Genomic DNA, 14,634 nt, shown 5'->3' on the forward strand with positions numbered 1-14,634 from the left:
GGCTGATGCTCGGAGACCAGAGAGTGAAAACACCTGATGGCCCCAGCAAAAGCCCATCAAAGGGGAAAACCAGCCCACAGACTGGGGGACTCCCCGACCTGCGCAGCCACCACCGGGACCTGGGGACTTTTCCGGGTCCTTTCCCCTCCCCACTGTGGGTCTTGACATCTACAGGCTGCTGGGTCCCGCGTGTCCCCAAAGCAATTGCAGGGGGCAATGGGAAGGCAGGGGGTGGGGGGTTGACAGGCCAGAGGCAGAGGAGCGGGCGCGGGTCCCCAGCCCGGCTCCCCGGGGTCTGCACCTGCAGGGTGGTGATGTGCTTGTCGTTGAACTTGTTCTCGCAGTAGCGCAGCACCAGCGACGTCTTCCCCACGCAGCCTTCCCCGAGCAGCACCACCTTGAAGGAGTAGGCTCGGCCTGCCGCCGCCGCCGCCCCGCCGCCGGCCGCAGCCATCCCGCCGCTGCCCCGCCGCCCGAGCCCAGCGCCGCGCCGAGCCCCGCACCACCGCCGCCGCGGCGCCCGCTCCTCCCGGGCCCGGCTCTCTCACGCCCCGCGCCGAGCCCGGTTCCCCGCCGCGTCCTCCCGCGGGCGAGGCCTGCGAGAAAGTCCCAGAATGAAGGGCCCCGGCCACCACGTCAGGGACCCGAGGCTAGGGGAGAGCTACCTCTCCTCCCTCTAATGGCGTCTCCTTCCTCCTACGTCACACTCCGCGTCACGTGATCGCGGTGGGCGGAGTCGGCGGCGGGCTGGCCTGGGCCTGTTTCCGTGTCCGCATGGATTCAGCGTTCCCGGAATCCCGAGGTGGGATGGAACCGATCTTTGAGATCAGACCCCACTCTGATGGGGTGGAGTACGGGACGTGATCGCCTGGCCCGAGGAATGGTCCCAAAGCGGACAGCCATCACACCAGGGGTCATCACACCCCAGGTCCGGCCAAGGTGCCCTTGAGTCTTCTGGATCTGGGCTCTCAAATCCGGGCTTTTGAATGTTCAGTTTGTCTACCCGGCCAGGTCTTCGAGTCATCGTCCAGGGCTCAGCTTAAACCGGAAAGGCTTCCCTGACCACCCAGTCCTTCCCACATCCTTCCATCCCTCCTACTCACTTCCTCACTGAGATATTTCCCAACAATGGTGTGCCTTCTTTATCAGTGCTTGCAACACTCGGTGGAATTCCGATTCGCTTTGTAGGTTTAAGGGCAAGGATTGCGGAAGACTTAACCTCTCTCCGTTCCCAGTCCTAAAAGCCAAGCTAAGAATGAATGCTGCTGCATCAGTTCATTAAGCCCTGCTTCCCCGGGATTTCTGTCTTCTATGCTGAGTCCACTTTGATGGGTCTGCTTTATTGGACGATTGCTTATGTTTTTTTTTCCTGTGCTTCCACTTTATTCATGAAATACACTTGCCCAAGAAAGCAACCTGGTATTTCTGAAATTTTGTAATTTGGTGTCATTTAAAATAAACGATTCGTCTCATCAGTTGAATACACTTCAATTTAAAGACAGCACAGTCATTCATTCCAGGAGCCTGTGAATGTAGCCACTACTTGCTTGCCATTCTCTACATGGCGTTAGATACAATGTCTCTGTCCTCAGAGAGTTTACATTTTTAACGGAGGAAACAACACACAGGCAATTACACAATGAATACTTTTAAGGGGAAGCAGTTCAGAATGTTTTACAAAGCTACATGGAAAGTTAGCTGAGTTAGCAGCCTAGAAGAGCTTCCTGGAGAAAGTTGCCTTTTTATTTTATTTTTTATTTTTGGAGTATCTTAGGCAAAAAGAGAGAGAAAGGAGAGAGAGAGAGAGAGAGAGAGAGAGAGAGAGAGAGAGAGAGAGAGAGAGAGAGAGACACAGTAGGAAGAAGCATCTGACATTGAGCAACTGACTTGTGACAAGAAGTCAGACAAGAAATCAGAGTCAGGAACATTACCTTTAAGTTCAAGGCGAGCCTGTTTCGAATTGTGAGTTCTAAGCTAGATGGAGCTACATAGCAAGACACCATTTCAATAATAACAATAATTAATAATGATATTTACAATAATAATGATGCAAACAAGAAAAGAACTTATGTAACTTGCAAGGAATCAAGGAGTCAATTCAAAAACAACCTTTAATCTGGTACAGAATGTTATTGGGTCCTTTTATAAAATTATCTGTAATTAGAAAATTAAACAAGGATAAAATTATTTATGTCTACCTATAATCAATCATTTATAAGATTATCTTGTCAATTATTTTCATAAATAAGATTATACTATCTTCCTTACTTCTTGTGCTGGCTAGTCTTATCTCAACCTGACGCACAAACTTCCAGACATTATCTGAAAGGAGGGAACCTCAAATGAGAAAATGTCGCCATAACATCCTGCAGTAAGGCATCTTCTCAATCAGTGGTCTAGGGGGGGAGGGCCCAGCCCATTGTGGGTGGTGTCATCCCTGGGCTGGTGGTCCTGGGTTCTATAAGAAGGCAGACTGAGCAAGCCAGGAGAACAAGCAAGTAAGCAGCACCCTCCATGGCCTCTGCATCAGCTCCTGCCTCCAGGATTCTGCCCTCTTTGAGTTCCTGTCCTGACTTCCTTCGATGATGAACAGTGATGTGGGAATGTAAGTCAAATAAATCCTTTCTCCCAACTTGCTTTTTGCTCATGGTGTTTCATTGCCACAATTGAAACCTTAACGAAGACTCTCCTTTATATACCTCCAACAGGGACTTTATACAATCATTTCCAGAAATAGAAAGCATCTTCCTTTGGAAAAAGACTCTTCAGTTGTCCATTCTAAATTATTCTTCATAATGGATTGAAATTTGTATTTCTCAGCCTACAGTTAGTTGTTCTAGAGAGTAGAGCTATACCGTCTGCATCTAATCCATACTTAAATTTAATCCATACTTATATGAAGTCAGGTAGTGGAGGTGCACTCCTTTAATCCCAGCACTCGGGAGGCAGAGGCAGGTGGATCTCTGAGTTTGAGGCCGGCCTGGTCTACAGATCAAGTTTCAGGTCAGCCATGACCACACAGAGAAATCCTGTCTCAAAAACAAAACAAACAAAACAAGAACAACAGAAACAACAACCTTATATGTAGCACGTTGTATTCACCTAATCAAAATTATTTAAACACTATTGGAAAATGAAATAAAATTGAATGTCAAGACGATTGTTCCGGTTTAGCTTACAGCACAATTTAAGGGATGCATATAAAATTTACAGACTTCATTAAATAGATCATCATGTTTGAATTCATGTTGGCAAATACAGATGTAAATTGTTGTTGTTTGGTATTGACCCCAAAGATAATACACCTTACTTAGTTCCTAGGGCCTATGAACGCCTTTTTAGGGTTAATTAATTCAATGGCATTGAGGTGGGGAGATTATCTAGTGTTTGGGGTGAGGCTAAAACAATCACAAATATAAGAGAGGCAGATTCTACACACCCAGAGGGAAAGGTAAGGTGACCCCAGAGACAATATCACAACTCAAACGTTCTGACAGCCACCAAAAGCTGGAAAACACATGCAGCCTTAGATCCTGTCCTGGGAGTGCAGCCCTGCCAACATACTGATTTGGGTGGAACTCCTGACTTTTAGAATTGGGAGAGAATTAATGGATATTGATCCAAACTACCAAATTTACACTTTATTATGGAACCACAGCACTAAAATAGAGTTTATATTGAAGAAAATCAGTAACAGCCCCCGTTAGTCCAAGCAATGAAAGAAATTCAAGACAATTCTGTGACCACATACTGTATGGAATTTAAGCCATTCTTGCTGTTGGCAATGACTGGTCTGCTTAAACATGGTAAGGAATGCCATAAAGGAGACACACCCTAGCTCTTCCATAAATGGGGAACACTGAGAAAATGTGAGGGTTCCTCCCTGAGTAGATAACTGGGAATAGATTCCTGACTGGACAGAGTGGACCAAAGCAATATTGCACAAATGCATGCAGCACCTCTGCACCCAATGATGCGCTTCCCACACACAGAAGTAAGGAGAGGGAGGAAAGGAAAAAGGGAGAGAGGAGAGGAGGAAGAGGAGAAAAGTTTATACAAGCACAATATAGCAAATGGAAAAAATTATCACAGAAGGATAATACACATCTCCAGTAGTTTCTGTCACAGGGAAGAGCTGATAATAGTAAGGTTGGGATGATGGACTTCTTTAATGTATGTGAGCCCTGCTTTTTAAAATTGTCTCATTATTTTCTCATCTTCATACTGGTCGTGTGTACTAAGACCAAATTTTGTTTCTAGCATGACCGTTCAAGGATCTTGACTATTGAAATTTGAGAGAATGCCCAGAGCTGAGAGGAACCAGATAGCTATTGTTTTGTTTTGGTTTTTTGGTTTTTTTTTTTCCATTTGGGAAGGACAATTGCCCATGGTTTTTGTACATCTTTGGCTCATTCCTTTACCATTAAAAAATATTTACCTGGGCTCTTAGCAATGGGGAGACCTCTAAGGTCTGCTCTGTGTAGGACAGCAGACAGCATGGACTTCTACAACCTTTCCCCAAGCCTTTGAATAACTTGTTTCAAAAAAAAATTACCTGGATGTAACTACCTGCCAATGACTTTACTATGAATGTCACTTGAGTAGATACGGTCTCTGTCTGAATGTAGCATAGAAAAGCCACAGATTATTAAATAGTTACAATAAAGTGTGCAATAATAGTTACAACAAGAGCATAGACTGTACACACGGAAGCCTAAAACATCATAGGAGCCATTCGAGGAGAACACACTTCAGATAACATGAACACATCTTCCTTCCTTTCTTTCCTTCCTTCCTTCTTTCCTTTCTTTCTTTCTTTCTTTCTTTTCTTTCATTCTCTTTCTTTATTCATTTTGATCTTTGATCTTTACATTCTGATCACTAACCTCCATCTCTCCCTCACACAGTCCCTTCCTCTCCCCTGACAAGGTGGAGCCTCCCACCCCAGTATCCCCCAAACCTGGCACATCATATCTTTGTAGGATTAGGCATAACCTCTCCCACTGAAGCCAGACAGGATCCACGGACAGGCAACAGCTTCAGGGATAGTCCTTACCCCAGTTGTTGGGGACCCACATGAAGACCGAGCTGCACATCTGCAGGTGGTGAATAGAATGTTTAAATGCATCTCCAGATTTCTAAAAGCTGTTCTTCCCATGGTGTCTTAGTTAGGGTTTTACTGCTGTGAACAGACACCATGACCAAGGCAACTCTTAGAAGGACAACATTTAATTGGGACTGGCTCACAGGTTCAGAGGTTCAGTCCATTATCATCAAGGTGGGAACATGGCAGCTTCCAAGCAGACATGGTACAGGTTCTACATCTTCATCTGAAGGCTGCTAGCAGAATACTGGCTTCCAGGCAGCTAGGATGAGGGTCTTAAAGCCCACGCCCACAGCAACACACCTACTCCAACAGGGCCACACCTTCTAGTAGTGCCACTCCCTGAGCCAAGCATATATAAACCATCACACGTGGTTCTTCTTGACTTAGTATTAGTTCCATGAGTGCATTTACTATGGATAGAAATGTAGTTCTTTTTGTTCGGGGAGATCAAACCAAGGTTTGCACATGTTAAGAAACATCTATTTGACCGCTTAAGTGCCAGCCCCTATGACAGACACCTTGTGTCACCCAAATATGTCAACCTCTTCTGCCTTATCTTTCTCTGTTGTCGAAATAAAACAAGAAACACTTGAATTCGTATTCTTGGAGAAATTTGCAACGCAAAGGGTTTGGGGAGAGAAACAGGTACTAGAAGAACAGAGCCTGGAGAGATGGTTCAAAAGTTTAAGTATGTGCTTTCCAAGTGTGAGGACTGGGGGTTTCCGTTCCCAGAATCCTATGTAAATGCTCGATGGGGGATGCTAGCCTGCCTGCAATTCCAGCATAGGAAGATAGAGACCAGATTCCTCAGAACCAGCTGGCTAGCAAAACTAGCCCTATCTGTAAACTCTGGAGTTGACTGAGAGAACTTGCCTCGGTGAGTAAGGTAGAGGAACAAGTGAGAATGATTCCTGACATCCATGTACGACACACAGGAGTGTGGTAAAGGAAAAAAAAAGATGAAGTCACACAGAGATGGTATGTGAGGGGTTCAGAGGGGCCTAGGAAACACAGACCTTTAAGAAAAAGGCACAGGACGAGGAGCTGTGGAGAAGCACCCAAAAAATGATAAACAGAAAACTAGAAGTTAACGTCAAGGAATTTAAAAAAAAAAAAAAAAAAAAAAAAAAAGGCTTTAAGAAGAACAAAGGTCAGGCATGGTGTCACATGCCAGGACTCCCAAAGCTCAGGAGACAAAAGCAGGTAGATCTCTGTGAGGAGCCCAATCTAGTCTATAGAGTGAGTTCAGTTTCTACATAGTGATACACTTTGCCACCACACCTGACTCCCCCAATCCCCTACCCTCCAATCTTCCCACCCTACTTACCACCAATTCAGCTCAAATCAAAATGTCAGTGACAAGATTAAAAACCCTGCTCTCAGCCTGGAGAGATGACCCCATGGTTAAGAAGGCAGACTGGTCTTTCAGAAGACCTGAGTTCAGTTCCCAGCACCCAACTGGGCAGCTCACAGTCTCCTGGAACTTCAGCTCCAGAGGATCTGAGCCCTTCTCCTGGCCTACCCTGGCTCCCCCCATCATTAAGAATTAAAAAGGCCAGGCAGTGGTGGTGCATGCCTTTAATTCCAGCACTTAGGAGGCAGAGGCAGGTGGATTTCTGAGTTTGAGGCCAGCCTGGTCTACAGAGTGAGTTCCAGGACAGCCAGGGCTACACAGAGAAACCCTGTCTCGAAAAACAAACAAATAAATAAATAAAATTTAAAAATTAATTAATTAAATTAAAAAGAAATCTTTAAAAAAAAAAAAAGAAGAAGAAACCTTGCTTCTATCCAAGGAAGTACACATGTTTTCCAGTTCACCACAGTTACAAACTCCACAGAAGTATTAGGAACCAGTAGAAGAAAGAGTAGCTGGGTGGTGGGGTGCTGGAGGCGGGGTGATGATGGTAGTGCATGCCTTTAATCTCAGCACTCAGGAGGGAGAGGCAGGCAGATCTCTGAGTTCAAAGCCAGCCTGGTCTACAGAGTAAGTTCCAGGCCAGCCAGTAGAGAGAATGAGAGACTGAAGAATTTAAGAAACTAGTTCCAGCTTCAGCGTGTACCCTGTGCTTTCTCAGTCCTGTTTCCTGCTGTAGGGCATCTTGTACTCTCAAGGCATTTTTTAAATTGAAAAATTAATTCTTTCATACAATATCCCTACCACAGTTTCTCCTCCTCCTAGCTCCCTCCCCACCCTCCAGAGCTACCCACCCCCTTCATTTCTTCATTTCCTTTTCAGGAAAGAGCAGACCTCCAAGAGATGACAACCAAACAGGACAAGACAAGATGCAGTGAGACAAGGCAAAACCCTTCTATGGATGCTGGACAAGGCAACCCAATAGGAAAAGAGTCCACACAGCAGGACACAGTCAGAGAACACCCACTCCCACTGCTGAGAGTCCCACAAAGGCACCAAGCTAGCAGGCATAGTCCATGCAGAGGACCTGGTGCAGACCCACGTAGGCCCCACATTTGCCTCTTCAGTCTCCACTCAAGACATTTCTTAATCTTCCATTAAACACTAGTTCCTTTCAGCGAGTGTTATAATATCTTTTTATCCTAACTAGGCTTTTCCTCAGAGAGAACAGGAGAATTTGAAACATTTCTGTAATCTCTGAGGGAAATAGTGCTTACAGATGTTCTCTTTCTGTGGGGTTCTTCAAATTCAAGAAGTTGGGGCGAACAAACTTTAATATGCAATCATTTGGAAGATAAAATTGAATATTAGGAGGTACGGTGGAATTCAAAACAGGAGTGCAGTAGGAGAAAAAGGAACCTGAATAAAACCAAAACCAAACGAAACGTAATTCCTACCTCTGCTCGTTTCTACAACTGCCCAGGGCTGGGGGGCGGGGGGTGGCACATTGAAGTTTAGCAGTCACCAATAAGGCCAGGACTCTACTATAAACCAATGCTTTTTTCTTTAAGGAGTTTCTGACTTCTAGGAAGCCAAGATAAATGTCTTTTCACTCCACCTAGGATGCTAATAACAGAACAAAGAAATGATTCTACCAAGTCTAGCTTAGTGAGCCGATGACCTTACTGAAATTACCTATAGCCTATAGGATGAGGGGTCACCTATAGCCTATAGGATGAGGGGTCACCTATAGCCTATAGGATGAGGGGTCACCTATAACCTATAGGATGAGGGGTCACCTATAACCTATAGGATGAGGGGTTACCTATAGCCTATAGGATGAGGGGTTACCGGCAGGAAGGTGGTGATGCTCAGGCAGATGGATCTCTGAAAAGCCCCGCCCAGCATGGGTTGAGGATGTGTGAATGCTGTCCTCGGTGAATTACTCACTGCTGTTTAACCTTGGGAGAGGCTTCATGACTCTTAGAACTTTCCAAATGTTCTGCGTCCAGCAAATTTTCTAAGCTTCATAACTTTCATTAATCTCCTGAGTCTTTTGAGCCTCCACCTACCTCCAAAGGGGAATTTACTTTTTTTTTTTTTGAAACAGGTTCTCACTGTGTGGTCCTGGCCACCCTGGAATTAACTGGTGTAGACCAGACTGGCTTCAAACTCCTACTGAGCCACCTGCCTCTGCCTCCCAAGTGCTGGGATTACAAGTATGGGTTGCCATGACCAGTGGGGATTTTTAATTTGGAGAAAATAGTTACATAAGAGAGTGTACTGGATAGTTTTGCCAACTGGACACAAGCTAGAGTCATCAAAAAGGAAGGAGCCTCAGTTGAGGAAATGCCTCCATGAGACCCAGCTGGAAGGCATTTTCTCAATTAATGATCAATGAGGGAGGACCCAGGCTATTGTGGGTGGGGCCATCTCTGGATTGGTGGTCCTGGGTTCTATAAGAAAGCAGACTAAGCCAGCCTTGGGAATCAGGCCAGTAAGCAGAACCCCTTTATGGCCCCTGGATCAGCTCCTGCCTCCAAGTTCCAGCCCTACTTGAGTTTCTGTCCTGACTTCCTCCCGTGAAGAACTATGACCTGGAAATTTAAGTTGAAAAAAACCCTTCCCTCCCCAACTTGCTTTTCGGTGTTTCATTGTGGCAATAGAAACCTGAACTAAGACACAAGGCTAGCCCCACATCTAACAAATGCTCGCATCTATGAGTTCTGCAGTGTAGTGCTTCGTTTGTATGGACTCACTGAAAACAATGTAAGAAGGACCAGTCTATAAAAGATCATGTATTGGACATGAAACTTCTTGACATGAAAATCTCTTGGGCACATGCATGGGATTTGGACAGATACAATTTTCTCAAAGCATTTTCCATTAGAAGCACCTGGTAAGAATGATCAACAATAGACAGTAGCAGCTGTGGACGAACGTGAACTTCTCATAGGAGTCAATATTTTCCCTTTATTTGTACAGCCACTCAGCAACTTGTGTTGACTGTAAGACTGTGTTTCTTTGTGAGTTCATACTCTGGTGTGGGAGGCAACAGGTAAAGAATTGGAATAAGGTGTAGTAAATTCTGGGTTTAATGTCAACCCAGAATTCACATCCTGTCATCTTCCAAACAGAATCAAACACCTGTCTGTATCTTTCCTTTCTGTAGCAGCTCGGAACCTACAGCTTCTGGTCTATTTAAATCTGTGAAGCTTTGCCTGGCTCACTAGCAAAAATAAATAAGCTGCAAGTGCGGACAGTGGCCACTAGAGGGCACCATCACCTCAATGAAATTACCAGGTAATGGCAAATCCTTTCAAGACTGCTTTATCGCTGTGTTCTTCAATAACAATAAGGCTTTTTCCACTGAGTTTTCGAAAACAAGAATATTCTAAGAGACGTGAGGAATGTAAGAAAGAAGAAACTACAGTTTTTAAGGTGACAGATGTTCACTACAAATGTTCCAAGAAGCTTAAAAAACTATTTCTTCTCAAAGAAAAAATTGTACTCAACATTAGAATTCTCAGGTCTTACTAATTTCTACTAAAATATGTCAGGAGCTAAAAAGAGAGGACAAAGAAAGATATCGAATGTTTGTTTTAAATGTGCCACCTTTAATGTCTATTTTGAGGGGCTTGGAGAGATGGTTCTGTGGTTAAGTACAGAGGTTGGGCCCTTGGATCTTTGGAACCCCGTATCAGGTGGCTCATAACGGCTTGTAACTCCAGCTCCAAGACATCCACTGACCGTGACCTCCTTCGATACCTGCACTTACACACACACACACACACACACACACAGAATAAAATAAATTGATTTTTAAAAAACCAGAGCATGAAAACTATCTGGTTATATCAGATCAAAACATTGTGTTGAGTATTCTGTAGTCAGACTATCGGTAACATTGTTGCAAATAGGCTGTTTCCAAATGACTAAAGTTAGTTCAGAACTCAGACAGTCTCACTGAGTCAGCCTGAAATCTGTAGTAGCATGGCCATTCCCGGTAGTTATTAGACACTAGAAATCCTGAAGAGACCTAAATGACTATTATGGTGGTTAATATTGATTGACAACCTGACAGGTCTAGATTCACATCTGAGCCAATCTCTGGACACATCTGTGAGGGGGTTTCTAGACTGACTTTACAGGGGTAGGAAGAGCCACCATAAATGCAAATGCGCAGGGCACCATTCCACGGGCTAGGGTGCTAGACTGGCTAAAATGGACAAAAGGAGCTGAGTGAAGATTTTCATCTCACTCTGCCTCCTGACAGTGGACACTGTAGACCAGACCTCCGCCGGGCTCATCCTCACAGCCTGTATCCAGGATGAGTGGAGTATTATAGTACAAAATAAACGACCAAACTTCCTAAGCACCAGATTTCTCATCACTTAATTTTCAATCTATATGCACTTAAACTTGTATACAAACTTTCCTTAAACCACGGGGCATGGTCTTCCTCAGTCCGTCTATTCCCCCTCCCCCCACCCGCCCCATTTCTCCCACTTTCAGTTCCCACAGTTCTCTACTAGTAGCCGGGAAGCTTCTTGAACAACTGAAAACCCTTTCCGGCATCTCTGATTTTTCTTCCTCTGTGAATGTGTGTACTTGTGGACACTTGTGTGCACATGTATATGTCCATTCATGTGGAGACCAGAGGGTGACACTGGGGGTCTTCCCAACCACTTTCCTATTCTGAGGCTGTCTCTCTGAACCTGAAGCTCCTCATGAGTTCTCTGGGGTCCTCCTGTCCCTGGCTTCCCCGTGCTGGAATTATGAGGACAGGCTACCACTGGGGATTGCTGGTTTCTTTTTGTTTTTTCGAGACAGGGTTTCTCTGGGTAGCCCTGGTGGTCCTGGACCTCACTCTGTAGACCAGGCTGGCCTGGAACTCACAGATCTGCCTGCCTCTTCCTCCTGAGTGCCTGACCCCACTCCTGGTTTTTAGTGTAGGTGCTGGGGATTGAATTCCAGTCTTCAAACTCGTGTAGCGAGTGTTTTACTCACTGACTTATCTCAGCTTCCCGTGATTTATGTATCTCTCCTTGTATTTCCACTGCGATCGTCATAAAACCACTTCCTTCGAGTGATCTTCTAGAAAAGTTCTCTAAGTCACTTGGATTTTGTGCAACAGTACGCATTTGTGGCCGTTCACATCTCAGGGCCTGTGAGGGTTAGCCCTGATTGTCAACTCTGTGGGATTTGGAATTCTTATAAACAAACCTCTGAGCTTCATCTCGATTCATTTAGGTGGTTAGACTCATTTTGACCATGGGTGGCACCGTTCCAGGCCTGGGGTCCCTGACTGAATAACAAGAAGGGTCACCTGGCAAGAGCATTCATCTCTCTCTGCTTCCTGACTGGTATTTGATGTACCAGCCGCTTCATGCCCTGTTGCAAGGCTCTCAGTATGATGGCCTTCCCCTCCAGTTTAAGACAAAAATAAGTCCTTCCTCCAGTAAGTTGCCTTCATCAAATACTTTGTTCAGCAACCAACGACAGTAATGAAGACAGGGCTACTGGGAGTTTTCTCAGTAGACTTTTGGTCCTGATTAGACTGGCCTACAGTATTCCTTTATTAGCCTGTCCTGTCTGCCTGTCTGTAGTGATTTCTTACTCTTTTTTTTTTTTTTCTGATATTAATTTCTATCTTAGTCAGGGTTTCTATTGCTGTGATAAAACACCATGACCAAGAAGCAAGTTGGGGAGGAAAGGGTTTATTCAGCTTACACTTCCACAATGCTGTTCATCACCAAAGGAAGTCAGGACCAGAGCTCACACAGGGCAGGAACCTGGAGGCAGGAGCTGATGTAGAGGCCATGGTGGGGTGCTGCTTACTGGATTGCTTCCGCATGGCTTCCTAACCCTGCTTTCTTATAGAACCCAGGACCACCAGCTCAGGGATGGCCCCACCCACAGTGGGCTGGGCCCTGTGCCCTTGATCAGAATTGAAAAAAATGCCTTACAGCTGGATCTCATGGAGTCATTTCCTCAAGGGAAGCTCCTTTCTCTGTGATAACTCCAGCTTGTGTCAAGTTGATACACAAAACCAACCAGCACAATTTCCTTTTGCATTCTTTTGGTTTTGGTTAGTCTGGTTGGAGTGTCTAGTTAAAAATTTTCTAGGACTTATTTTGTTTAATTCATTGACTTTTTTCTCCATTATCATTCAATTCTTTATTAATTTTCAGTATTTGTTTACTTCGTGTCTTTTGCTTGTCTGGGGTTTCATTAGGTCTCCAATTTTTTTAAGGAAAGGGCCTAAATAACTGGTTTAATATCTCCATTTTTAAAAAAGTTTTCTTAGTGTTTATTTATTGATTTTATGTATGTTAGTACACTGTAGTTGTTTTCAGACACACCAGAAGAGGGCGTCAGATCCCATTGCAGATGGTTGTGAGCCACCATGTGGTTGCTGGGAATTGAACTCGGGACCTCTGGAAGAGCAGTCAGTGGAGCCATCTCTCCAGTCCAAGATCTTCATTTTATATTTTTTTATTTTGTTGATTATATATAGATATTTGCTGTTACATAATCCCTTCTAAAAACTCTTAATTTTGGAATCATGTATTTTCATTTCCATTCAGCTTGCCATACCTTTTACGTTTCCCTTGAGACTTAGTCAATGACCTTCAAGATGTTGACAAAAGCAGCTGCTTACCCTGCTCCCCTCTCCCTCCAAAGACTTGCATCCTAATTCCAGAAACCTTTACATATAGCTGGATTACATGTAGCTGTAAGGGGGGAATTAAAGCTGCAGAATTAGGGCTACTGATGATTGGATCGTAAAACAGAGACACTATCCAGCCGGGCGCAGTGTAAGCCTGAGCATCCTTAGGGGAGGAGATGAGAACCAGTGATGTCAGCACTGAAAGCAAGGGAAAGGCAGTGTGGTCCATGGCAGCAGGTATGGATGCTATAGGAAAGGAAGCATGAAGCAAGTCGTGTGGACAAGCCCTCAGAGCTAACAAAGGATGCTTCTGTGGGTTTTCCAGATTGGCATGCAGCCTTTCTATACTGTAGCTTCAGCAACTGTAAGACAAAATATGTACGTTAGGCCATAAAAATAAAGCCATTCTATTATAGCTGTAGAAATGGACCAAGATAAGAGGACTGCCTGCTTGCTGTGTACTAAACGACACCAAGAGATGGATTCTTCTTTATTCTTGATATCTAGTGTCTATCTACTATAGTACCTTTTGCAAACTGTAGGCATCAACGATAACTTTGTTAAACCAATAAATAGTTGAAAGCCATTTACTGATAATGGCTGTATTATTTGCTGTTGTTTCTTCAGACAAATATGCTCTTAAAGACACAGAGTTTTATGTGCTACATTATTTATTATGGCTGAATAAAAAAAAAAGAGATTAAGCTTGGCTAACACTCAGACATTCTTTTCTTCTCTAGTGGAACCCCTCAGGATACTCCATGTTTGGAAGACAGGGGAGGAAATTAGCTAATTTGTCTTTTTTATAGCCTTATAAAAATATCCCCAGTGTGGTTTCCATTAGGAAGGCATCATTCAACCGTGGGCCTGACAACATTAGGAGTAGCCTTACTGTTTTCACGTTGCTGGGGTAGGGGTGGGGGGTGGCGGGTGGGGGTGGAAGGTGTTTCCTGGAGGGAGGGAGCGTTCATCACCAGTTTTCAGATGCTGCTCCGAGAAAGTTCAGAAATATCATGGGACTGCTGCCCAAATCAACTTGATGAAAGAAATCTGGAGGTGCTGATTTTACACACGAAGGATATTAACTATTTGGGAGCGTTAACCCCCCTGCGACTCCCAACCACCATCCCTACGGCGCCCCCAACTACAAACACTAGAAAACAACCCAGCCTCTGAAGGGAGTTCAGATCAAGTTCAGTCAAGGTAAACTTTCTGTCTATGGACAATTTTTAACTAGCCTAACAGCAGAAAGGATCAGAAGAGAGAAACCGAAGCCCAGGAATCCTAAGGCTGTTAGAATTTGTCAGGAGATGGGGAGAGAACTCCAGCAGTTTGTACAGGGGCGTCCCCTCTCAAATCAAATCATTAAGTAGGTTCAAGATGAATACAGCCGAGAAATGTGTTTTGTATCGATGGGTCTTGTTAAGACCCTGAATACAGCAATCATGGGACCTTTGTTTATGCCTTGTTGGTTCCTCAACTACTCTGTTTATGCCTTGT

General features: G+C 44.5%; 1 protein-coding gene across 1 annotated transcript in view; it reads right to left on the reverse strand.

The window, feature by feature from the left end:
* Rab21 (RAB21, member RAS oncogene family) overlaps positions 1-568 on the reverse strand; it is a 28,690-nt gene extending 28,122 nt beyond the window's left edge. The window contains exon 1 of the mRNA XM_076920247.1: positions 302-568. Within this exon, the coding sequence (XP_076776362.1) occupies positions 302-454 (153 nt within the window). The 5' untranslated portion in view covers positions 455-568. The remainder of the gene's footprint in view (positions 1-301) is intronic.
* Between the last annotated feature and the right edge of the window lie 14,066 nt (positions 569-14,634).

This window comes from Arvicanthis niloticus, chromosome 22 (assembly GCF_011762505.2).
Source record: "Arvicanthis niloticus isolate mArvNil1 chromosome 22, mArvNil1.pat.X, whole genome shotgun sequence".
NCBI classification, from domain to species: domain Eukaryota; kingdom Metazoa; phylum Chordata; class Mammalia; order Rodentia; family Muridae; genus Arvicanthis; species Arvicanthis niloticus.